Genomic DNA, 26,879 nt, shown 5'->3' on the forward strand with positions numbered 1-26,879 from the left:
TTTTTGGCCAATGATGAAGCAGTCCTGCCCCTAAAGCTAAAAACTTGAGCTGGGGGCTTCTTGAGGCCTTTTCCTCTGAAACACCGGAGCGGTGTATGTAATAAGTGTCATAGTCCGACACGCCAATTTTCTACTTATAGAATCTCCCACCTTTCTAGAAAGTTTATACTGTGCCATTTTGGATGGTTCACTGGTCTTTCTTGTTCTGTATGAAGCTTATCAACCAGCATGTTTTGCTTTTAATAAAGATGATTTAAAAAATAAAAAAGTAAGTTTTGGATATTACTGAATTCTATTATTCTGTCTCACTGTATTTCCAGTTTTGGCACAGTATAAGCCATCGCAAGAATAAAATATACGAAAACCAATGGCCTGCATTAGGGGCTTATAGCCCATTTTATGTTCAACAAATGAGAGATATGTATGAAACAAAATATTTATTTTTATTATTTTGACATATAAAAACCACTTGTCCCTGAAACATGCTCAAACAACCGAATAATCCATTTGTGTATCTCTATTGAAAATTGAGGTGAAGATGTGATTGCATGTTTACTTCCATTTAATTTCAGTCTGTCCCATCTTTCTAACACCAGGCTTCCCAAGGCCGATTACAACAGTTAAGATGAACCCATCAGGAAACTGAACATCCTCACTGCAATTTGGTCATCTGTATTGTATAGAACAGTGTAGAAAAATGAGCACAAAATATAGAGCTTAAAAGTGCTATTTCTACCAGCTGCAATAATTTTTGAAGCTGTTTTCTTTTTATTTCATGATATTAATATAGGGGAAGCTTTCAAATAAATTAAAAAGCTGTCAAATAAGTAAAACAAAAACCTTTTGTCCAACACCTTTTAAGGCACTGCCTATCGAACTAGTACATTTGACTTTTTACAGATGCACCATTATTATTATTTCTAATCACCTTTGGCTATTGTTTTGGGTGAACTAAAAGGGCGTCAAGCTCCGCCTACTGGCTTCAGCCCGTACAATGAAATGCCCCCGGTCTTCTGTTTTTCTTCAACCTGCTGTGTGTATCATAGGGGGAAGCAAAGCTGTGGGATAGTTAGTGGGCGACCCGAGAGCTGTGAATTGGATTAGGGAGAAGGGGTGTTTGAGGGAGAGGTGCCGCACCGCGGATAAGGAGGAGAGTGGAAGATAGAGGGGGAGAGAGAGAGAGATGACAGATAGATCTTGCGGAGCGGAGACAGGACCTCCGATCCCCGAAAGCGTGTGAGAGCGCGTGAGTACAGTGGAATGCGCGTGACACTTGGTATCTTTGGTAACCCCGCCGGCGCCCTTTGCCCTGGCGTCTCCTCCAGGTCCCGTGACCGCCCGCCTGCTTTCCCCTCCCCCGCCACCATCCAACATGGCGGCCCTCAGCAAGTCCATCCCCCACAGTTGCTATGAGATCGGCCATACGTGGCACCCGTCCTGCACCGTCGCCTACCTCAACATCGCCAAGGGGGCCGTGGAGGAGTCCTTCAAAATCTACGGGACCCTGTACCTCGTGAGTAAGAGAGAGACGAAAGCCCAGAGCAGGGCTGTGCCTGTGGCCTGCCGCTGCCCCAGTCTAGCACCGTCCAGCTGAGCTCTATATGACCTGGTTCAGTTGTAGACGGTACAGTTAGGCTGCGGAGGGGGGAGGGGAGGGTCATCGTGTGAGTCATAAGGAAGGACATGGGGGAGGGGCGGGTCTTCAGCTTACAATGTATTCAGAAGTGGGGCTTTGCTTTACTTTCAGATGCTGCTGCTGCTGTTTTGAAAGGTCGTTGTTGCTTATAATGATAGAGGGAGAGGGGAAATGCCTAGGAACTCTACAGCTTTTTTTGCTTTTCAGTGTAGTAGATTTCAGGTTTGGTTGAGTTAATTGCTTATAATGACCTCGTTACGTAAAGGTTAGGTAGCTATTAAGTATTGTCTGTGTGTGTAGGAGCTTTGAAAGGGAATGGGACGTGATATACTGCCTTTGTGGGGTTTTTTTTGCAACTACATTCAAAGCGGTTGACATGGTATATACAGGTACTTATTTGTACCTAGGGCAATGGAGGGTTTAGTGACTTGCCCAGAGTCACAAGGAGCTGCTGCAGTGGGAATTGAACCCAGTTCCCCAGGATCGAAGTCCGCTGCACTAAACACTAGGCTACTATTCCAAGATAAGCTCTAGGGACCAGATGCTCAAACAAACCTCTGGCACTGTTCCGAACAGCGCCTGAAAAATACTACTGGATCAGCGCAGTGAAGGAAATCATTACTGCTCAACACTGATAAGATGCAAACTTGGGTGCACTCATAGCGTTGCGCATGGAGTTCGGTGAGAGAGAGGATGGTGCATGCGCTCAAGAGTTGTGTGTTAAGCACAGCTCTTGAGTGCATACCCAGAATGCGGGGGGGGGGGGGGGGGGGGGGGGGGGGGGGGGGAGGAGGAGGAGAAAGAAGTGCTGGCTCCGAAGTTTAAAGGCAGTGGCTCCCATTCCTTCACAGTGGCACAGCCAGAAGGCAGGTTTTGGGTGGGCTAACAGGTGGATGGGTGGGTACTAGAGAAAAACCTGCCATCTGATGCGCCCATGCCCTGTCCCACCCCACTCCCAATAACTTCAGTGAGGGTAGCAGTGCAGGCTTCAGTGGCTGCAGGCCACGTTGAGGGCTAGGGGACGTACAAGAGGCTGCACTTTTCATCCTCCTTTGAGCTAGAGTCCCCCAACACACACATGCATCTCCCAAATATTGTGCATCAATAGATTCCCCTTGCCCTTCCCCAATAGTGGATGCAGAGCTACGGCATTTCCCCATAATTTGTTTCTAGTGTTATCTCAATAACAGGTGTATTGTAAAGTAATATAAAAATTTATCAAACAAAAAGTCACTCAGAACCTAGAACAAATCTAGAAATGCCAGCACTAACATCCAAAACAAGGATCCTACTTATGACATTTAAGGGCCCTAAATATTATAGTTGGACCCTAAAATATCAATACATCTACCGAGAAAACTAAACAAGCCAAATTGCTACAGAATACTACATAGAAAATTCATGCCAACAGAATACTTTGGTCACCCATACAGAATAAGTGACTATAAACATAAATTAAATCGAAACCCTAAGAAGCCAGACCTTGCATGTACTACAACAGAGAAATAGAAAAGATGCACTTATTACTACACTGTGTAAAATATAAAGATAGCACATGCCAGGGATGGTGTTAAGGGGTAAAACTAGGACAATTGCCTTTGGCCCCCTGGCCAGAGAGAGCCCCAAGCCTGCCAGAAGCTGAAGAAGATTCAACCTGAAAGTAAGCTTTGGAGTTCCCTCCCAAATTTATGCCCTAAGCCCCAGGCATGTCTAACATCAGCTCTGTCAGGATGCCCATTTCAAATTTGACATATTCTAATCACAAAATAGAAAAATAAAATTATTTTTTTTTACCTTTTGTTGTGTGGTCATTTTAATTTTCAAATCATATTGGTCCCAGGTTCTGGTTTCTGCTTCTCTCTGTCTTCTCTTAACTTGCTCACCAAGGTCACCTGTCCATTTGGCATTTCTTCTCTCTCCATGTCCACTATCCATCATCTTCCATCTCTCTGTCTATTTGCTTCTTATGTTCAGTATCTCCCTTTTTCCGTGTCTCTATGTTTCCCTGTCCAGCTTCTCCTCCCTCATGCCAGTGTGTGTGTCTCCTCTCTGACCCCACTCCATCCAGCTTCTCTCTATTTCACTCCCCCCTTCATCATCTCTCTCCCCTCCCCGCTTATCCCTCCTCTCTCCTCTTGTGGGTTAAGTATTTAATCCCCTTATTACTTTATTCCCTTGGTCTGGCATCTCTTTCCGTCCCCTCCCCCTCCAGCAATCCTCCTCCTTCTCCCACATCTAGTATCTCTCTCCCCTCCAGTCCCCCTTCCTCCCATGGGTCCAACACCTCTCTCCTTTCTGTCCAGTTCCCCTTCCTCCCATAGGTCCAACACCTCTATCCCTTCCCTCCAGTCCCCCTTCCTCCCATGGGTCCAGCACCTCTCTCCCTTCCCTCCAGTCCCCCTTCCTCCAATGGGTCCAGCACCTCTCTCCCCTCAAGTCCCCCTTCACCTCTCACAAGCCCAGCACACCTCTCCCTTCCCTGTAGCCACCCTCCTCCCAGAAAGTCTAACACACCTCTCCCTTCCCTACAGCCCCCTCCTCCCATATGTCCAGCCCACCCACCTTTGCCTCACACACCGGCTACATACACAATCCAGCATCATTCAAATGCTAATAATAATAATTCGCTGCCTTCTCTCTCGCAGGTCTGGGACCGCTTCCTTCTTCCCCCGCTTTAGTGCTTGCATCTTACATTTTTGGGCCGTCTGCAGTTCATACAGGCACTCCGGGGCCTTCCCTCTGCTGCTTCTGGCCCTCTCTGATGTAACTTCCTATTTATGTGAGGGCTGGATGTGGCAGAGGGATGGCCCAGAAATGCTGTGTGAACCCCGGGCGGCCCAAAAATGTAAGCTGCAAGCACTGCAGCGGTGGGGGAAGAAGGAAGTGACAGTGATCCCGGATCTGCGGGAGGGAAGGCAGCAAGTGTTTCTGGATTGTGAGTGACTAGGGCGCACCGTCTCTGGGTGGGCCTCGGGCAAAGCTGGTGAACCACCCAGGTCCACCCGTGGCTACACCCCTGTTCCGTCACACCTGCCAGTTTACTTTCACCACAAAGGTAATTGTACAAAACAAGAGACTGGGCTATGTTTTTCTATTTTCTTCAGATAACAACAAAAGCTACTACATAGGTCTAAACGTTAGGAGCAGTATGGCACATACTTTGCTTTTTATTCTTATACCCTATTTGCTTTTTATTCTTGTACCCTATCTGATGCAACGGTGTCTATTCTGTGCTAGCGCGCATTTAACAGATGAGAATACCTCAACTCCCGCTCACCTTGTGATCGGGTGGCATCTTGGATAGGGGCTGAGCTGCTCCTGAGACCCTAATGCCAGCTCTGAGTTGACAGGTTTTTGGTGATAGGGGAGAGCTTTTTAACCGTGCTGAAGTCTGAGCATTGGGGGAAGGTAATAGGAAGTAGCCTCGTTTGCATGCATTTGCATTGTTTCTCGCGGTAGGGCCTTTCGAGTGTTGTGCGCTGGTATACGTAGGTGCTAGTTCAGCGCTAAGGGCCTCTAGCACCCATGTTTACTTATAAGCATCTGAGCCTAGTTCAGAAGAGCTGATAAATCTGGCCTACATTTTTCTTTCCTCTTAAGACTTTTTTTTTTTTTTTTCACATTAAGACATCCTAGTGGATGTTGAAAAATTATTACTGTTTACTTACTTTTGGTTCTGAAGCCAGGTGGTTGTCCTACTAGAAGGGTACTAAAGAGCTGCAAGTTTGAGTCCTAAGAGATTTAAGTAACTTACTGGCGAGAACTAGAGAGGTATCTATTCCATGGTAACCATCTTGTAATTAGTAAGATTTCATTAGTTATTATTTAGCTTGGCAGTTCTTCTTGCGCATTTGGACATTTAACTCAAAGTGAACTAGCCTCAACTTCATTTTGCCCCACCTAAAATTGTAACGATAAGTGAGTTATAAATATCATAAATGAAATTTAATTTAAAGGTACTTTATTCCACCCTTTCATTTGGTAGAGGGTATAGGGCAGATTAGAGGAAGATAAAACAGCATAAAGTATAAAAACACAACAACCACATCAACAATACTAAAACCACGTTCCCTCTCCCCACACACTTTTTCTCTTTAGCCCAGCCGTTGTACCGGCAGTCCTCAGACTGTGGCTCCCTCTTGAATCATTTCTACATTCGGGGCCCTGTTTACTAAGCCATGCTAGCGTTTTTAGCATGTTCTAACTGTCTAGATGCCCATAATATTCCTATGGTCGTCTACACGGTTAGCGAACGCTAAAAATGTTAGCGCATCTTAGTAAACAGGGTCCTCAGTGTTAGAGACTGATGTTATAAGCACTGAGTTAGAGGTGTGTGCTGAAGCTTAGCACACCGGTCCGTAATACAGGCATACAAATATTTACACCTAATGCAGTATACAAATCATGTGTGTGCAAACATGAGTGTGCCAGTTCCAATGGACATATGCATACTTTGGCTGTGTGCTAGCAGTAGAATCGATATTGCACTGGCAACTGGAAGAGTATGCACATTAAATGTGCGTAGCTGAAATGTCCACGTCATTCCATGGCACCTTCTCCTTAACGCTGCATTTGACAACACAATCACCTCAACAACTCATTCTGCCAGTTTTTTTTTCCTGTCATTGACCCATCTCTTTTAATAAAACAAGTAAAAAGTTGCAGGTTCTTCATGCTCATGGGTATGAAAACCTCAAAAGAACAAGCTGACATTTGACTTCTCTGTCTTGCATACTTTGCATCCAGGTGTAATAGCTAACACCTTCATAATCTTAAGTACAAATCCATGTATGCTTCATCCTTCTCCTTCATCAGCTCGCAACTATGGAACTCTTTACCAAAAACTAAGAAAACCATCTAAATTTCAGGAAATCACTTAAGACTTTATTTGGAAAAGCTTATCCAAAGGACTCAGCATGTATCACCTCTGCTTGATACACTTCAATCTAGTGATAATTTTGGACGCATCCACCCTTCCCTCCTCTCTCCTGGTTTTCCTGCTTCTTCCGTCCCTTCCCCATCCTCCCCATTATTACTTATGTAGGTTTTCTGTTGTATTAGCTTAATTTTACTGCATTGGTGTCTGCCTCTGCGGTGCGCTGTAAGCCACATTGAGCCTGACGCAGTTGGGAAAATGTGGGGTACAAATGAGATAATAAATAAATAAATAATCACTGGATTTGAATGAACAGTGCACCGATGTCTATGTGAGTCTTTGCACATAAGGGCCCTTTTATAAAGCTGGCGTCCCGAACGCCACTATTTTCCATTTTTGTTCAGGCCGTGCGCTATTACAATTAGCACACAGCAATAGAAAAAAAAAATAAACACTGCGGAGGTGATAAGGGCTCCCACAGTAACCTGTTACTGTGTGGTAATGTCAGCGCAGTAGCTAGTTAACACTAGTATACCCTTTCCCCACCATGACATGCCCTTGGCCAAGTTGGCCAAAAAAAAAAAAAATTATTAGTGTGGTTACTGTTCTGTTTTAAAGCAAAAATAATGTTGGACGCTTTAATGCTCCTACATTAGTCAGTTTTTGCCCTGCTAAGTTTTTAAAAGGGCCCCATATTTTTCTTGTGTGTTAAACTCCTTTAGAATAGGGTGGCCATGATGGCGTGGAAAATTGTGCACAGAAACCAAGCTGAGCCCTCCATACATAGAAACATGATGGCAGATAAAGGCCATATGACCCATCCAGTCTGCCCATCCTCTGTAACTCCTAATTCTTCCTGTTCCTAAGTGATCCCATAAGCGTATCCCATGCCTTTTTAAATTCTGGAACAGTCCTTGACTCCACCACCTCCACCGGGAGGCCATTCCACGCCTCCACCACCCTTTCTGTGAAATAATACTTCCTTAGGTTACTCCTAAGCCTATTCCCTCTTAACTTTGTCGTATGCCCCCTCATTCCAGAGCTCTCCTTCATTTGAAAAAAGCTCTCTTCCTGTACATAAATGCCCTTGAGATATTTAAACGTCTCTATCATGTCTCTTTTCTCCCTCCTCTCTTCCAGCGTATACATGTTGAGGTTCATAAGCCTGTCCCTGTAATTTTTACATTCAAGACCGCTTACTAATTTCGTAGCCGCCCTCTGGACCGACTCCATCCTGTTTATATCATTCCGTAGGTGCGGTCTCCAGAACTGCACGCAGTACTCCATACTTTGTTACATCGTCCTGTGAGTCTGGCTAGTAGCTGCTACTGTTCGTATGAGGCAACTGAAAAAAATATACTGCAGGAGCACTTGGGGCCTTGTTTACTAAGCCACGCTAGAGGCGCGTTAGTGATTTTTAGCGTGCGCTAGCCATAACAATATTCCTATGGGCACCTACACAGCACGAGCTAATTTTGTGCACGCAGTAAAAACGCTAGCGCACCTTAGTAAACAGAGCCCTAACTGTCTTGCATTAGTCATTTTTGTCATGCTAAGCATGCATAATGCGACTTTGTAAAATGACCCCTACGTTAACATAAAACCTTTCCTTGTAAAATATAAAATAAAACATTAACACCGCTTCTTAAGGATCTGAATCAATAAAACATTCCTTCCATTCTGTGTTTATGAGAAGAAAACATAATGAACCAGTCTCCAACTTTTTTTGTTGATCTTTATTTCTATAAAACTAAATGGACTAACACAGCAGCCACACGACTTCGCTGATTAGAAATAACAACTGTTTTCTTGTCTGTGCAGACTTCTCTGTGGTTAGGTGAGTCAAACAAACGTGTGATAAGACAGCTTTTATTTCCTACTAACATATGAAGCCTTTCAGTTTAAAAGAGACCTTTAGATTGTAAGCTCTCTTGAGCAGGGACTGTCCTTCCCCATGTTTAAACTTGTACAGCGCTGCGTAACCCTGGCAGCGCTATAGAAATGCTAAGTAGTAGTAGTAGTAGTAACTCCTCCCATTACGTTAGCCAATATTAATACCCAGTTTGTTTAGAAGATTTGCTTTTTAATGTGTGTTTATAAAGTATAAAAATACTGTGGCCCTGCTCAGAAAAATATCACAAATTTCCCCTGACCCCCCCCCCCCTCCCCCAAATCTTATCATTTGGCATTTCTTAGCCAGTGTCTGCCGGCGTCAACCAAGAGCATGGTAGTCATTTGTGATGCTGTTCTAAGCACGATAACTCCAAAGAATTTTAGATGTAAAATTTTTAGTAGATGCAGGTTGGGTATCACTTTTCTGCAGGATTTGAAAACTTCACTCAGGGCTGGCTCACTTGATCTTTGAGGACAGTTACTGGAGTGTTGGAGGTCTGGAAGATGGACTCTAAGTAGAGTTGTAAAGAATGAAGGTTCACAATCCCAGATGCCAGCCCTGGTTCTGACTGAGCTGGAGTAGAAGGAAACATGTGCATTGAAAAACAAATTCAGGGCCGTGGAGTCGAAGTTGGAGTCGGTAGCAATTTTGGGTGGAGTCAGTCGGTAAAAATGTATCAACTCTGACTTCAGCTTTCTAAATAAATTTTATATTACAATATATATGGCAAATTTAGCATTGCAAACTTATAATAATGGAGTTGCTGCTAAAGAAAAGGATAGTTAACCTTTCTAGAAGCTAACGGGTTACAGGGTCCGAGGCAACATGGCTCTACCAAAGGAAAATCCTGATATCCGAATCTGATTGACTTCTTTGACTGGGTGACCAAAGAATTCGATGAAGGACATGCGCTAGATGTAATCTACTTGGATTTCAGCAAAGCCTTTGATAAGGTCCCTCACAGAAGACTCATTAATAAGCTGACAGGGCTGAAATTAGGACCCAAAGTGGTGAACTGGATTGGAAGCAACCTTATGTAAGAAATATGAAGAATATTTTTACCATGGGATTTTTTTTTTTGGAGGATTAAGGGGTCCTTTTACTAAGCTACGCACGCCCAACACATGCCAAAATGGAGTTACTGCCCGTCTACCGAATGGCCCTAGCGGTAATTTCATTTTTGACGCACATCCAGAAAATAATTTTTATTTTCTGACGCGCGTCAAGTGGCATTCTGCGTCATAGGTCATTACCGCTCGGTTAATGCGTGAGACCTTACCGCTAAGTCAATGGCTGGTGGTAAGGTCTCAGACCCAAAATGGATGCGCGCCAATTTTGATTCTGCCGCACTCTATTTATGGCAAAATTTTTAAAAAAAGGCATTTTTTACAGGCACGCTGAAAAACGGATCTGCGCGCTCCCAAAACCTGCACCTACTCTACTGCAGGCCATTTTTCAGCGCAGCTTAGTGAAAGGACCCCTAACTCATTTCTGGGTACAGGACTTGAGGTTGTTACAGTCTTTAGTTTCAGTAGTACCGGCCTTCATCATGAATCCCTAGATTCCTCTTGTATGTTCTCTGAATCCCCTGTCTTTTTGAGCCGCTTGATTGTTAACCCAGGGAAATGCATTTCAGAGGAATTATGTTTGCCTGTAGTAGCACATTTTTTATTTTTGAACTGCATGCTTCTGAGATGAATGCACATCCACAGCATGGGAACCATCATTGACTTCCAGAAGTCGTGAATGTGGGTCATAAGCTAAAGGTCCACTGTGGTTGCCAAGCCAAGAGATTTCAAAATAAAAAAGCAAGACTTTTTTCCATATATATTCCATTTGTATCCCGAAGACTTCGGGATACAAATGGAATATATATCATGATTATAATATTCATGCTAAAGAAATCTTATGTATATCTGTTTCTGAAGCCTTTTTTTTAAATTTTGTGGTAGTTCCACAAAATAGTTTTGAATGGTGCACAGTCATTCATTTGGGAAGTGGAAATTTGAGTGAACAATACACGATCGATATATGAATGCTTTCATACTGCAGTTATATAACAACTAGGAAAATAGGCCCGTTTCTGACACATATGAAACGGGTGCTAGCAAGGTTTTCCTCGGAGTGTGTGTGTTTTACAGAGTGTGTGTGAGAGTGAGTGTGTGATAGAGAGTGAATGTGTGAGTGTGTGTGACAGAGTGAGACTGGGTGCGAGAGTGTGTGTGTGAGAATGAGAGTGTGTGCCGGGGCCCCCCCCTCCCTCCCAGTTCCAGGGTGACCCCGCTCCCTCCCTCCCAGTTCCAGGGTTCCCCCCCTCTCCCACTTGCAGGGTCGGCCCTCTCCCCCTCCCAGTTTCAGGGTGACCCCCCCTCCCTCCCAGTTCCTGGGTCCGCCCACCCCCCTCCAAGTTCCAGGGTATGCCCCCACTCCCTCCCTCCCAGTTCCAGGGTTGTTGCCCCCCCTCTCCCCCCCCCCACCCTGCGATGTTTAACTGCAAAGTTAGGGAGCTGTGTAGTGTAATAAAACGCACCTGCAACGTTGTGAAGCTGACTCCGTGGCTTCACTGAAGTGAAGGGTTCGTAAGGTTCGTCAGTCTGTCAACATCTCTCTCGGCCCCGCCCTTGTGCCTCTGATAGGTCCGCCGCCCTCGACGTCATCACGTTTTGACACGAGGGCAGGGCCGAGAGAGATGGTGACAGACTGACGAATCTGACGAACCCTTCACTTCAGTGAAGCCACGGAGTCAGCTTCAGAACGTTGGAGGTGCTTTTTATTATAGTAGAGCTATGTAGCTCAGTGTGGATTTACAAACTAAATCAGACATTTCTGGGACACCTCAAACCAATCTGAAATTTTACAGGTTACGTACAGTAAAAAAAAATAGGCAGTATAAAATTTGATAAATAAGTCTTCAGTTGCTGGCAAAACAACTTATAAGTAGGTTATTATTATTATTTATTGCATTTGTACCCCACATTTTCCCACCTCTTTGCAGGCTCAATGTGGCTTACAATAATCATGAATAGTGGGAATATATCAGAAAATAGACATATAGTGTTGCAGAAGGATCTTGGGCAACATGATAATGATAAGACATGATAGTAGTATAACAAGCAGAAATTGTAAGACAGTTCTGACTGTATGTGGAGGAGTTGTGTATATTCACATTGGTTGATCCTTGTGGTATGCCTTGTTAAAGAGATGGGTCTTCAGTAGTTTGCGGAAGTTCATTAATTCGTAACTAGTTTTTATGTTGTGCGGCAGTATTTAAAAGAAAGTATTCCATAATTGAAATGGATGGTGAGTGAGAATCTGATAAATACCAACCAGGAGAGCGACTTGAGGAAGACAGTGACTGATGATCTCAAGGCAGCAAAACGATGTGATGTTGGTGGCTAGAGCCAGAGGGGGTATATAGGAGAGGTATAGCTATATATATTTTTTTAAGGATGTGATATTGCTTCTGTATAGGTGATTGGTGAGACCCTCCTACAATATTGTGGCTTTCTTTGGTGGTGGTTGGTTTGATATGAAGGGAGTGATTGAAATGGGGAGGGCATGTTGGGGTGAGACTTTGAGAGTGTGGGGTGAGGAGGGAGGTGTGCCACCGCAGCATTTCTGTGAACTGTGTATATTCTGGAGTATTTTTCAGGCCTGAAATCATACTTTGGTTCAAGCTCTGAGATGACAGTAAAAACTGACAGGCCCATTTCTAAGTGACTTTCAGTTGAACCAAGGTTTGAGTCAACATCTCATAATCTGTTAAGACACAATGTCACAGGCTATATGAGGGAGGGTGCAGGTGCAAAATAGCTGACCAAAGGGGTTTAGAAATATGACAGTTAGCAACTACTCCTCAGGAAGATGACTTAATCTTCCAGTAAGAGCTGGTCTATTGTTAGCTTTTCCAGTAAATGCTAATCAACTCATTACCATAGCCAATCAGTGTTAACTATTACATTAGCATATATCTAATAAATGGGATTATTGCCAGAATGACCTGTTATGTTAATGAGCGTATATAAGTGATTGTACTTCCTATTTCTGTGGAGAGAGACAGCCACAGCTGGTACCTTTGTACAGGCCGGGCTGCTCTCTCACATGAGAAACCAATCAATTGGCAAATAATCCTATTGCTTTCTCATAAGTACCCTTGGGTCTTTTATATCTACTAATTGGCTTTAGCTGGTAATTTGGGGTGAGGGCAAAGAAGACCCTAAAATAAAACATTGGAGACTCAGACCCAGAAGAACACTTATGTGTAGCTGTGGTACTGTATTCCCATAAGCAATTGATTGTACATATAATGAAGAATATTAAATAAAAGTATATATATTCTTTGGTGTCTCAGATATAGAAGTAGTTTTGTGTAGCAGTGTTCTGTATTCCCAGTGAGTATCACTGATCTGCTAATTGTGCAAATATTTGATAAGAAATAAGGTATCTAGTAAAGAGCAAACTGCCTCGACCCTGGGTGATTTATGTATTCCTAGGTATTGTGCTTGGTGAGTACACACAAACAATCACATTTCTCATTCTAAACGTAGCCTTGGTTTATTTATTCCACCTATTAGGAGGTGGCTGGTCCATACACTTTAGTAAGGGATAAATAGACCTGTGCTACCAGACTGCTGATAGTGGGGCTGTACTTAACGTCACTTCTTGAGGTGGTGTTAGGCGCAGCCATGCTATTGGCAATTGTGACAGTGTGCGCTATTGATCTGTGCAGGAGCTGTCTCTGCCAGTCATGCCTCCACTTTGCCATTGTCGTGCCCGCCTATTGCCCCTACCTGTGTTAAGTAGCTAGCAAGAGTTTTTTTTTTTTACCAGTCTGTTTCAATTAAAATGCTGCACAAGAGATTATTTGCTTCACTTTGCTAGTTGCAAGAATCTGGTATAAAAATCAGCTTTTACAGCAGGTTTTGGTTATCAGGGATTAAAATGGTAGAATACTATCCCCAGAGATATTATGTGTATTAGCAATTATTTATCATTTCACAAAGGATTAAAAACCTTTAAACTTTTTAGCAACTGAGGATTCTTGGGCACTTTTTATTTTATTTTTTTGCTAGATATTCCTCAGCTTTATACGACTTAGGGGTCCTTTTACTAAGCTGCATAGGCCCTAGCACACACTTACTGCACTTCTTAAATGGCATACCGCAGGACGCGCTCAGGTTTTGTACAGTAAAAGCTTGAAATCGGCATGTGCTAACTGTGTGAAATTGTTTTTACATTTTTGAGTGGAGGGGGCATTTCTGTGCTAATCAATGCATCTACATGCTTACCCCTGTTTACTAAGCCGTGCTAGTGGCTATGGTGCGCTAATGCCGATACAACCCATTCGCTTTGAATTGGCTGTGTCAGCACTGCCACACGGCATCTAAACGGGGGAGGAGGGGGGTAACTGATTAGTGTGGGATTACCGAGTGAGCCCTTACTGCTTACAAAATAGGTGTTGGTAAGTGCTGATGTGGTAACCTTTTTAAAGGTGCATTAATGTAAAAAAAGGGAAATTGACCATTTTACTGCTGCGGTAAAAATACCCTTAGTACATGGAAAAAACCCGCATAAGGGCATTCTAAGGCCCCTTATCACCGCAGCTTAGTAAAAGGACCCCTTACTAACTAAGCCCCCTGTTCACAAAGCCGTTCAGCTGCTAGCGCAGCTTTGTAAACAGGGGGGTAAATCTTCCCTCAGTTCTTTGCAATAGATCAATGCAAATGGGTGAAATTTTTTAATCAAGCTCAGGGGGGGAATAATTTCCTTCCATCTCTGCTCTTCTTTCCCTTTTCTGTGATGAGATGAGGGGGATCAGAAAGAGTGAGCTCTTCCCCCACCCCCAACCTTTATTTTCAGTTCTCCATTTCACTTCTTCATTTAGCATATTCACCTCAAAGGTTGGGTACAGAAATAAGAATAGCCATATTGTGTCAGACCAAAGGTCCGTTTAGCCCAGTATCCTGTTTCTAACATTGGCCAATCCTGGTCAAAAGTACCTGGCAGGATCTCTAAGAGTAGCAAGGTTCATTCTACTTACATCCCTGCGAAAAGCAGTGGTTGTCCCCAGGTATATTTTGGTTTTACCTCCAAAAATATGTCTAAACGTTTTTTAGATAGAGCTACATTTTAACTGGTTTCATCACATCCACAGGCAGCGAGTTCAGAGCTTAAATAGGTGCTGAGGGAAAAAAATATTTTCTTCTAAAACTATGTAACCTCATGGCGTTTCCCCTATTCTTTACTGTTCAATTCCACTTAGGATTTTATAGACCTCTATTATATCTCCTCTCAGCCTTCTCTTCCACTCGCTGAAGAGCCCTAACCTATTTGGCCTTTTCTTATTTGAGAGGAGTTTCATCTCCTTTATCATTTTGATTGCCCTTCTGTGTACTTTTTTCTAATTTTGCTATAATCTCTTTTGAGATGTAGGGGACCAACATTGCACAAAATACTGTGGCCTTAACCATGGAGAAACAAAAGGCATTATGATATTTTTTTGTTTTATTGTCTATTCCTTTCCTAGTACAGTAATTCTGAACATTCTTCTTGCTGTTTTGGCTGCTGCTGCTGCACTGAACAGAAGATTTCTGTTGATGACACCGAGATCCTTTTCCTGGAAACTAGCATTCTATAGGTAGTTATTCTCAAGGAACACTTAGACTTCTGTTCTCGAAAGGGCGATTCCCTACTGAGAAGGGCAACATACTGCTGATGCCTATCCCAAAGGACATAAGAAAAAGCAAGACAGAGGTCACAAACTACAGGCCAGTAGCATCCACGCCCCTTACTACAAAAATAATGGAAGGATTGATAGCCAACCAGCTTGTAGACTACCTCACCCACTTCAACATTCTACATGAATCCCACTCAGACTTCAGACCCCACTTCAGCACAGAGATGGTTTTGATAACACTAGCCAGCTTCAAAAAGGAAATCCGTAAAGGGCAAAATATCCTACTCCTGCAAATCAACTTATCGAGACCTTGGACATGGTTGATCACCGATTCTTTCTTAGACTGCTCGGTAACATTGGCATCGGAAGGAATGTACTAGAATGATTCAAAAGCTTTCTCAAATCCAGATCATATTAGGTGAAGGTAGGGGCTGTAACTCTACCCTCCATGGAAAGCTGACTGTGAACTCCCACAAGGATCCCCAGTCTGACCAATTCTTTTCAACCTAATGATGGCGCTGCTTGCAAAATCATTGGCCAAACAAGACTTCAACCCCAACATCAGACCACCTGAAGGTTTTCGGAATCGCACTGGATCGCCACCTGACCTTTGAGACATAGGTCTGGAACGACACCAAAAAAATGTTCCACAGCATGCAAAAATTAAAATGTGTCAAAAGATACTTTCCCAGAGAAATTTTCCATGTCCTAGTCCAGTCCCTACTCCTGACCCATGCAGACTACTGCAGTGGAATCTATGCTGGATGCAATGAACAAACCTTTAAAAAACTTCAAACAGCACAGAACACTGCTGCTAGACTGATACACGGGAAGCCATTCTTTGAAAGGGCCAGCCTGCTACTCAAAAGTTTGCATTGGCTGTCTATCAAATTATGAGTATGCTTCAAGCTCTGCACCTGGGCCTACAGGATTATCTCTGGCCTAGCCCCGGAATACATGACTGACCTCCTTGATCTACCAAACCGCAACGCTGTTACAGGTGCAAGAAACTAAATTCTTCACTTCCCCTACTTCCAAGGAGTAAAGTACAGATCTATCCTGGCAACATGCTTCAGCTTCATGTGCTCCAAGACATGGAACTTGCTCCCCAAAGGACTAAAATGTATGTCCAACTATCTCAATTTTAGGAAACACCTTAAAGCTTTCTTCTTCAGAAAATTCATCTCCAAGGGAATCTGTTAAACCTAGCCTATTTCCGGAACTCACCCTCTCCTGAAATGCATCAATCCAAGTCATACCTGTTAAATTGTATCTGACATCTTGTAATGTAAGCCACTTTGAACCAATATATTATTGGATAAGGTGGAGTACAAATGTTGGAAAAAAAAGTCGTCTTAATCTTCACTTTACCCCGATTGTTATATGTTTATATGTTCTCTGTTTCATATTATGTTTACTTTACTATTGTATAAAGTTCATCCTATTTATTGTACCAATTCTCAATGTTTGTACAACTCTCTCTAAATAATTACTAAAGAGAAGTGAACTTAAAATATAAAAAAACAGCAGATCCAGTACAGATCGCTGTGTTATTGCATGGGTCACCTTCCTCCATTGAGAGAATTGGCTGTTTAAACCTACTCCCTGTGCTATATCTTTTAACCAGTTCCCACTCCACAACAGGACATTACTTCCTATCCCATGGCTTTTTAATTTCCTCAGGAATCTCTCAAAGGGGACTTTGCCAAAAGCTTTATGAAAGTCCAGATTCACTACATCAGCTGGCTCACCTTTATCAACATGTTGATTCAGGCCTTCAAAAAAAATGTATCAGATTGGTAAGGCAAAACTTCCCTTGGCTAAATCCATGTTGACTCTGTCCTAGTAAACCATTTTTGTCTGTGTTTGGTAGTTTTGTTCTTTATAATGGTATCTACCATTTTGCCCGGCACTGATGACTCACTGGCCTGTAGATTCCCGGATCACCCCTGGAACCCATTTTAAAAAATGGCATTAGATTGGCATCTTTCCAATCTTCAGGTACTGTACACAATTTTAATGATAGGTTACAGATACCTAATAATAGATCTGCAATGTCTTTTTTGAGTTCTTTCAGTACTCTGGTGTATATACCATTCAGTACAGGTTATTTGTTGCTGCTTAGCTTGTTGATTTGGCCTATTACATCTTCCAAGTTTATTGAGATATGGTTTAGTTCTTCCGTATCATCATCTTTAAACACCAATTCTAACTAAAGACCAAAGCAAAGACTTTATTTAGTCTCTCTCATGGCCTTGTCCTTCCTGAATGCCCCTTTTACACCTTGGTAATCTAATTGTGGAGGAGTGGCCTAGTGGTTAGGGTGGTGGACTTTGGTCCTGGGGAACTGAGGAACTGAGTTTGATTTCCACTTCAGGCACAGGCAGCTCCTTGTGACTCTGGGCAAGTCACTTAACCCTCCATTGCCCCATGTAAGCCGCATTGAGCCTGCCATGAGTGGGAAAGCGCGGGGTACAAATGTAACAAACAAAAAAAATCCCTGACAGGATTTCTACATCTAAAGTTCTTGAAAAAATTATTACTGAGTTTTTACCTCTATAGCATATTTCTTTCCAAATTCTTTTCCAGCCTTCCTTATCAATGCTTTTGCATCTAACTTTCCAGTGCTTGTGCCACTTTCTGTTTTCTTCATTCAGATGCTTTTTACATTGTTTGAAATATTGTCTGACTTCCAGAATGATTGAATATTTTAACACCCAACAGAAAGGACTTAACAAGGATCTGGGGTTCCTAGCCCATTATAAACCATAAAGCTGTATGTCTCTGTTGATCACCTCACCCCTCACCTATCCACACCCATCCTGTTAGAATTTCAATGATATGCTTTGATGTCCCCATGCATACCTCCGACCCACCCCCATCCTCCCACCCTGTCAGACTGTCATAGTAATGCTTGAATGTTTTCACTTATATACACTGTCAGCTAGCACATTTGCTTATTTCCGATCTGACGAAGAAGGGCAACCTTCGAAAGCTAATCAAGAAATGTATTAAGTTATGTCCAATAAAAATGGTATCATCTTATTTTCTTTTCCATGTTTTATTTTGTTTGATTTCTATTGATAACCTTAAGAGTGGACTAACACGGCTACCACACTCCTCTACTAGTAGATAAATGAATCAATGAGAATGCAGCATCCATGTTCCAAATTTGTTTGATTTTGGATAGTCATAATTGTGGTTTTGTACAAATTAACCACAGAATAATGGTGGGCTTCTTTTACAAAGCCACGCTACGAAATCTCAGTTTGGCAAATGAGAGGAAGGCCGTTCAATTCCTGTGGGCTTCCTCTCATTTGTCATGTGGGAATCGCTAACGCAGCTTTGTAAAAGAAACCCTGTGTGCAGGCTTGATGAGTCTTCTTTTCCAGTCATCCTAACTAAAGTTTCAGCCCAGTGTTCAGATGAGTGAGCTGGAGACTGCAGTTCGGTGAACCAATATATGCGACCACCAGTATTCCCCTCTGTGGAGGAGTGGCCTAGTGGTTAGAGCATTGGTCTTGAAATCCAGAGGTGGCTGGTTCAAATCCCACTGCTGCTCCTTGTGATCTTGGGCAAGTCACTTAACCCTCCAATGCCTCAGGTGCAAACTTAGATTGTAAGCCCTCCTGGGACAGAGAAATATCCAGTGTACCTGAATGTAACTCACCTTGAGCTACTACTGAAAAAGATGTGAGCAAAAATCCAAAAAAATAATAATAAAAAAAAATTCTTTCCCCACTCCTTAGTTCTAATGCCAGGGAACATGTCCTTTCAGAGTCCAGTAAAAGTGCCCCCTTCTATCGACCATTATATATGGAAATTGATCTATTCTGATGGCTTCCATCCTCCTGGAGGCTAGAATTGCTCAGCCAGTTTGGGTGATTAAAGCCAAGTGTATTCCATAGCAGCATGCTGGATTGCTTGAGGGTGATTGGGCTGGTCTTGGATTTTCATTGTTTTGGGTTTGCAATGTGTGACCTCTGTGTTAAATCTTTTGTCTAAAGTTATGATTGCTGCTGACATTATTGACCTTTTTTGGTCTCGGAAATGCAAATAGCTTGAGTAAAAAAAAAAAAAAAAAACACACTGTTTTTTTTCTCTTAATAGATTGCAGCCATCCTCCGAAGACGAAAATTTGAATATTATGTGCACAAATTACTACCTGAAATCTTGCAGTCCACTTCATTTCTGGCTGCAAATGGAAGTTTGTACATAGCTTGCTTCTGCATTTTAAGGTTCGTAAACACTCTCTGTATAATGGTATGGGACTGGGTAATGCGGTTTTCTTGCATGTGGAAACTGTATGAGATTTGTTCTGAAAATTAACAATAGTTTTAACAATAGTTTTTTTTATGGGCTTTTAGTACCTTTCTTGATGTAGAGTTATACGACTGAGCCAAAATAATAATGTTGGATGAGTATGCTGCTTGTCAGAGTACCTTGGTTATTCCACAGATTGAAACCTGTTAATTTCTGTACCTTTTGCCTTCCAGTTCAGTCTGTGTTGGATAATAGTGACACAGCTTTGATAGTTTTTGGGTTTGCAGATGGTATATAAGAAATAAAACAGAAATAAATAAATAGGTAATCCAGTCATTGTGCTGACTCTTTGGCTCCTTCCAGAACTGTGCAATTGTGGGCCCTAAGTCTGGCCAATAGGGGTCAATGTTCTATAATGACGGAGACAATACCCTCAGGGTCTGTGAATGCTGCTTTTGCATAATCCACATTACCCACTCCCTTGACTGGCCCGGTGAGCATAAGACCTGACTTTGGAACTGGGAAACCTTTATTTGAAATGGAGAGATATGAGTGATTATGTTCAATAACTCGAGCAGTAATGTCAAGTTAAAGTGGAAAGTGAGTGTGTAAGTTTTTGGTTTAATAGTACTGCCTCCAAATGTAACATTTTATGTTTTCAGATTCTTTTACTTCCAGGTCACCAATTAAAATCTGATTTTGGTTAGCAGCGTCTGAAAGTCCTTTACTATGTGAAAACCAATTGGAAATCGATGTGAAATGAGCTGGAGGAATCCATTAAATTTCTCATAGCATTTGTATTTCAATCTAAGTAGAAATGCTAAACATTGAAAAGACATAGAAAATAACTCATTCTGTACTTTCTAGAGGTGGTCCCTTCATAGCAAGATTAAGGCATGTTGGCTCGTTTTGTTTCTTGTGTCTTGTTTAGTTTCTGTGGATCAGCAGAGAATTTTGGTTTCTACTGCAGAACCTTTTATAAGCATTAACTTTCACTGGAAATATTAAATACACAAAATGCTAACTCAGTCAAATTATTGTGCCCAATATAATACTCGCATATGGTTTTCAAAGTTAAATAGTAAGGGGAAATTCTGTGACTTGCTGCCTCCAGTTAGGCGTTCTGGGTGCTAAGTGCCAATTCCATAGTGGCACCTGTGCCAAGGTTCCGTAATAGAATACTAGCATAAACCCCAGTTGGAACTCTGGCAGTGAGGTACAAACATTTGTGCTTGGTGAATTGCAGGTGTAAGTGGGTGCACCATGCGACATGCATAACTTATAGTATTCTATATGCATAAGTTGGAGACATACCCATGCCCCTCCCATGCTCTGGCCATGTGCACACCCTCCCCCCTTGCAGTTACACTGTAAGGCATTAAAGCAACAATTTTCAACCTTTTTCATCTCGCGACACACTCACAGCAGAAAAATTGTCAAGGCACACCATCAGTTTTTTAAGGGTATATTTTGTCATTTAACAAACGAGTATTAAGATTGTGATTAAAGTTTATTAAGATTTTAATCATTCTGCTATCTTTATAGCCACAAATATCATGCATTCAAAACCAACAATTTTAAAGCAAATACTGACCGATGGTGCTATCTAGTTAGCCATGCTTAAGCATTATTGACATGTTACTTTCCTACTGTGCTTGAGCCATACTGCCGCTCCCCAAATTCTGCCACCCTAGTTGGATGCCTGGTAGTCCATCAGTGGCAGGACCAGCTCTGCTAAGTGTTCACAGATCTCCCACTAGGCTTTCCTGCACATAACTCAACAGCTTTCATTTTGCACAGAAAAAGGTGGCGTTCACAGCAATCCATTGTAATTCCTGAGAGCCAATGCAGTTCCCTTAAGGGTGGAGTTGCAGGGTTTACCTCTTGGACCCTATGCATACCGCTTCTGGTTTGCTCAGCTTTGAATGATCAGAATCCCCCAAGAGGCCTCAGGGCAGAGCTACAGCCTTCTGCACCAACATGCTCCCAGTCTGAAGCTAGCTTCTAGCCAGAGCTCTTTAGCCCTTCCAGTTGCAAGTATGGTGTACAATACATCCTCTCTGCAGTGATGGCATGTGCCTCACCTTTTTTTTCTGCAGCGGTCTATGCGGATGTGGGACGTTAAGTCAGAGAGAAGACTTGAGGGTTGGCGTGAGCAGGCTGGCAAAGAGGAAAGAGGATTTATATCCCACTGATGCTCCTTGTGATTTTGGGCAAGCCACTTCATTGCCTCAGGAACAAAATTAGATTATAATCCCTTTGCAGATGGGGAAAAAACGTAGCGTGCCTGAATGGTAAAATTGACAGAGCCTGCCTCCACCTGAACCTCGGAGGGGCCCTGCTGATCCTCACTGGGCACTACTGACCCTGTCAGGGAGGACAAGGTACTGAAATCTCTTGCCCTATGAGCTCCACAAAAGGGCTTTCCTTTCTGTGATTTTGGGGCTGCAGAACTAGCCAGGGGTCACTTGCCCTGGCATTATCCTCAGTCCTTAGAACACCATTGTTCCCCTGTGGAGCATGCATATATCTGAAGATGGTCCTCTGGAAGATGCTGAGGCCTGATTTCTCCATGGTCCTTCATAAACTTCTCTGCATCCTCTCTAAAGAGCAAGTGGCTTCAGAAGGGCAGGTTGCTCAGGCATTCTTTGAAGGCCAGATTGTCTACCCAGTGGCAAAGCTGCAGCCACAGATGGGCCACCACTAAGACACCAGTACCCATGAAGATCAGTCTTAGAGTGCATCAGTTAAGAAGGCTGCCCAGACTGTATGCTGACAATTGCTGGGCTTATCTCAAGAGAGCCAGGGATACAAAGATCTGAATTGCCAAGGACGCAAATGTCTGCTTTAGAAGTTGGTCAACCTTTTGATCGTGGGCATCCTTCAGGGCCAAACACCCTTATACTAGGATCATGGTTTTCTTAGTGATAGCTGTGTTGACCAGGGCACCTACCTTAGGCAGGTAGAACAACATATCCCGGTTGCCATAAGGTAATGGATGTAGCCTTCCCAGGAGCTTGGTACCCCCAGGAGCTTGGTAGCAGGACCTCCCACTCTGCCAAAACTATCTGAGGCAGCACCCTTTGCAATGGGAAGGCCTTGGGTGGCTTCCAAAACCCCTCGAGGATGGAGTCCCCACCTGACGTTTCTGTCTGGGGCACTACTGAAATTCATAGGGCTGAGATCACTGTGCCAATCAGATGACCAAGTTCTTCCCTCTGGAATGATCCTACCACTGGGGTATCTTCCTATTTGTCCAGGTAGAGGTCACCCTCAGCCTCACACTGCATCCCAAAGGGAGCCCTTGAGGTTATCTTCCTCCAGCCCCATGGGTCCTCTGGGGAGGATGCAGGTGGACATAGAGTCTGATCTATATTCAAACTCCCACTCTGCCATCTTGGCCTTTTTAAGAAACGTGCCAAGGCTTCTAAACCTTGGGGACTTTCCATGGTCATAGGGGGATCCCCTCAAGCAAGGAATTTAACCCCTGCAAACACCTGCTGCAAGTATTCAGAGATGGCTTCAGCAAATGTGGCCCTAAGTTTCCTGGGGACCCTTGAAGGCCACCCAATATCAGGGCATCAGGACCCCTCTGGAGCTTCCACCTCAAGTCTATCTTGTTCCTTCGCTGATCCCACCAGAGTCAGGAACGACATGACTGACAGGGTACTCAGGCAGTGCCTCAAAGTTTCTCCAGTTGGTTCCTGAGCATCCAAGGCCCCATCACATGAGGGGCAAATGGAACTTGTGGTGCTGCTGTGCCCACAGGCCCACACCATGCTTCCCAAAGCTGTCCAGGGAAACCCAGCCCCAATGGATCAGATTCCTGCATTTAATTGCCGATGCTTGGGTCATTGCTCGCGTCCCTTCCAGTGACCACCCTGGCTGGCAGACCAGCTGTGTTGGCTGATTTCCCATCAGGTTAAAGTGCTCTTTTTTGAAGCAACTAGGAATTCCTCAACACCCAGCCGGGAAAATAAACCCAGTCAAGACTCTTTTTTTTTTTTTTAAAGCTCTGAAGAGGTGCACATTCACACATGCACGCATGCAATCCAATGGTTTGCTTTGAGCTGGTTAAGATGTTGTCTGCCCAATTTTCTTTTTTAAATTCTCTGCTCCAGATACTAAGTAACAAGCTGGTGACTGAGGAACAAGATTTATAAACTTTTTTTCAGGGTGATGAGGTTATGTAATCAAAAGCAAAGTCAATGTGACTCTGCTTTGATGAAAGACAATTTATTACTACAAAATAAGATAGAGAATATCTTCTTCAGAATAAAAATCTGCATTTCATTCACTTCCCTAAGGCTGATATATCTCCGATTGAAATGTTTAGGCAGTATCTACTGGAAGTTTTAAAGTTGCCCGAGACATCTATTCCACCTTTGGCTCAAGTTTACTATTTAGCTCTGCCAAGTTAAAGCACTTATCTGTGGACTCTTTGGAAACAACTATGGCAAAAGAAAATGGGTCTTTCTTGGAAATATCTGTGTACCCATGAAATGGAAGTGAATTTTAAAGATTGTTTTTCAACCCTGTCTTGAACGACCAGTGCACTCGGGGTCTGTATTGTTGATTAGAAGTAATTCTGTTTAAAAATGATTGATTAAGTGTTACCTTAATGGATTGCTTTTCAACCCTGCTTTTGTCCGATAATACACTCTGAAATCTTGTCTTTGACCGAAAGTAACATTTCTTGTAAATATAAAAAACAAGTTGGGATGCAGAAGATAAGACACAGCTCTAACTAATTTGGTATGTGAAGGGGAGGATGGCACTTGTTTTTCCGGGCCCAGCTTGGCCACCTGGACTTTGGAAAGCATGTGACCACGTTCCCACAGTCCTAAATAGAGAAGCATTCTGTAACTTTCCATACCTCTGAATATGCGCTCAGAGCCTAATAAAAAGGGAGGGCTTGTCACAGCAGAGTGGGGGTTCATCTGTAGGCAGACGTGTCGTGCAGAGGGTCTGTTCCTGGTCTGAAGCTCCTAGCTCTCGCTGTGAACTGGGCCCCCCCAGCTGATGATAAGAGCCTGGATGACGGAGACCAGTGATGTTGTATGTATAGTGTATTATTGCTTAATTTCCTGGTCTAATAACTCTTTGCATTGCTTAGATATAGAGACCAGTGATGTAATGATTGTTTATGATTGTTTCTCATTATTGTGTGTAATAGCTAATCATTGTATATACCTTAATCATTGTAGAATTTAGCTCCTCTAATAAAGGCTTCCTTTACTTGTTAAGAATCCAGAAGAATCCGCGGTAGTTATTGAGCAGTCTGTGTTAGTGAGACAGGCTGTAAATCCATAGCATTACAACCCCTATGTGTAGTTCCTGCTGTGCAGACAGGAACTGGATACTAAAATTGATAGGTGGTCAGTAAATCAGCTATTTGGGAAGGTTAAAGTGGGATGAGATAAGATGTGGCAGGGCAAAATAAAATCCTTAAGATGTGGACAACACACAGTATCAGCAGTAAAGGGACAGTGGGGCACTTTTAAACACAACAGGAAGGACCCCTTCACTCTCTGTCTCTGGTGCAGTGTGATTTAGCTACTGACCCATGGGAGAGAGGCTACAGATAACAATAATGTATATTTCTACCTCCATTTTTAGTGTATTAAGTGTGAAATTGTATTTCAGGAAGATACTTGGAAAGTTCTACTTTTGGTCGGCTGGTTTTGGTGCTGCATTGCCCGCTTCCTTTATGGCCATCTTGATCGAAAGGAAAAGCAGGTAAACGTTCACTAAATAGTTTTATGTAATATGTGTATTACACACTTATTTATTTCTACTACTGTCATAGCTTTGGGTTCAGCAAAATTTACAGAAAAGGTAAAGGTTTCAGCAACAATTAAATCATGTACAGGAATCATATGGTGTCAATATTCAAATCAGAACCCCCCCCCCCACAAGAGGTAGCAAACTTTCAAAATATCTTCAAAAAGCATGAAACATTCAAAGTGACATGGCTTCCTAAAAGTTTGACCTGTTCACCAACTTTTATATCTTTATAATGTAGGAACCCAGTAAACCATAAACCACATCTGTAGCCTAACTTTCCCTGACCTGCCTGCAACATTGCCTTCTGTATCTGTCTCAAGCATGCTTTAATTTGATCATGATTATAGGTACTACTTTATTAGCTGGTGGGCAAATTACAGGGAACTATACCCTCTGAGTAAAGAAGTATTTCCTTGAACCTACCTCTTGTTCTTGTGTCTTTTTGCTGTGAAAAATGCTGCTGATTGAAGGAAGGTTGATATTGTAATACTTCCATCGTATTCATTTTTGCCTCCTTCTGATAGAATACCATTCATACCCCGGAATACACTCTCCCAATCTCAGACAACCTGAAAATCCTCAGCATTGCCATAGGCAGCAACTTAACTCTAGAGAGCCAAGCCACTGCCGCTACAAAGAAAATGTTCCACACAATGTGGAAACTCAAACGGGAAAACAATTCTTCCCGAGGGAAACTTTTCATAACATGATTCAAACAATGGTATTAACCCACGTTGATTATTGCAATGGGATGCAAAGAACAAATCTTAAGGAAACTTCAGACTGCTTAGAACATGGCAGCCAGGCTTAGCTATGGTAAAACAAGATTTGAAAGCGCAAAACCCCTTTGTGAAAAACTGCACTGGCTACCAATCAAAGAACGTATTGCCTTCAAGATTTGTACTTTGGTTCACAAAATAATCCATGGCCTAGCTCTGGGCTACATGTCTGAACTAATTGACTTACCAATTAGAAACATGAATCAGCAAGAATGTACCCAAACCTTCACTTCCCAAGATGCAAGAGCCTGAAGTATAAATCAACATATTCGTCCATCTTTTCCTACATATGCACACAGCTCTGGAATACATTACCAAAAGACCTGAAAACCATGAATAATCATCTAAACTTACAAAGAAAACCCTAAAGACTCACCTTTTCAAAAAGGCATACCCCACAAAACTGACATAAACACCGAATAATGAAACACAACAATTAAACTAGGAAATGGACAACACTCAGTCCCTTACCTCATTATCCCACCCTTGCAATCTGCATGGGATGAACCACACCAAATCTAATCAGTTGTACTATCCACTCTTTATTTGTTCACACCGGAGTGGTGGGAAATTGTGGGCGACAAATGTAACAAAAATAAATGAAATAAATACTTTGAATTCCTTAACCATTTATGTATGTTATATGTGTATTAAAGGCCTTGTAACATTTTGGTAGCCCTTTCCTGAACTGCTTTTTATTCAATTTTTTTTTTGCAAGAAATTCCTTTCCAGACCTGGGCACAGTTCATGAGATGGGGTTTCACCAGTTTTCTGTACAATATTACTTTTCCTCCCTAATGTTAATACCTATTCTTATGGTTTGAGTACTACATATTATTGCTTTCGTCATTGTTTTTGTCAGACTGACTGGCAACCTTTAATTAAGATGATTCTGCCGTGATTTTTCTTGCTTAACTGATGCCAATTCTTACCCTTCTAATTCATAAGTGGCTAATGGAATCTTGTAA

General features: G+C 42.6%; 1 protein-coding gene across 1 annotated transcript in view; it reads left to right on the forward strand.

Annotated features, from left to right (window-relative positions):
- The first annotated feature begins 1,052 nt into the window (after nt 1-1,052).
- The window catches only part of TMEM135 (transmembrane protein 135), a 351,789-nt gene continuing 325,962 nt past the window's right edge, over nt 1,053-26,879 (forward strand). The window contains exons 1-3 of the mRNA XM_030200157.1: nt 1,053-1,513; nt 19,193-19,320; nt 24,992-25,084. Coding sequence (XP_030056017.1) covers nt 1,373-1,513; nt 19,193-19,320; nt 24,992-25,084 — 362 coding nt within the window. The 5' untranslated portion in view covers nt 1,053-1,372. The remainder of the gene's footprint in view (nt 1,514-19,192; nt 19,321-24,991; nt 25,085-26,879) is intronic.

The sequence above is a fragment of the Microcaecilia unicolor genome, chromosome 4, assembly GCF_901765095.1.
Source record: "Microcaecilia unicolor chromosome 4, aMicUni1.1, whole genome shotgun sequence".
Classification (NCBI taxonomy): Eukaryota; Metazoa; Chordata; class Amphibia; order Gymnophiona; family Siphonopidae; genus Microcaecilia; species Microcaecilia unicolor.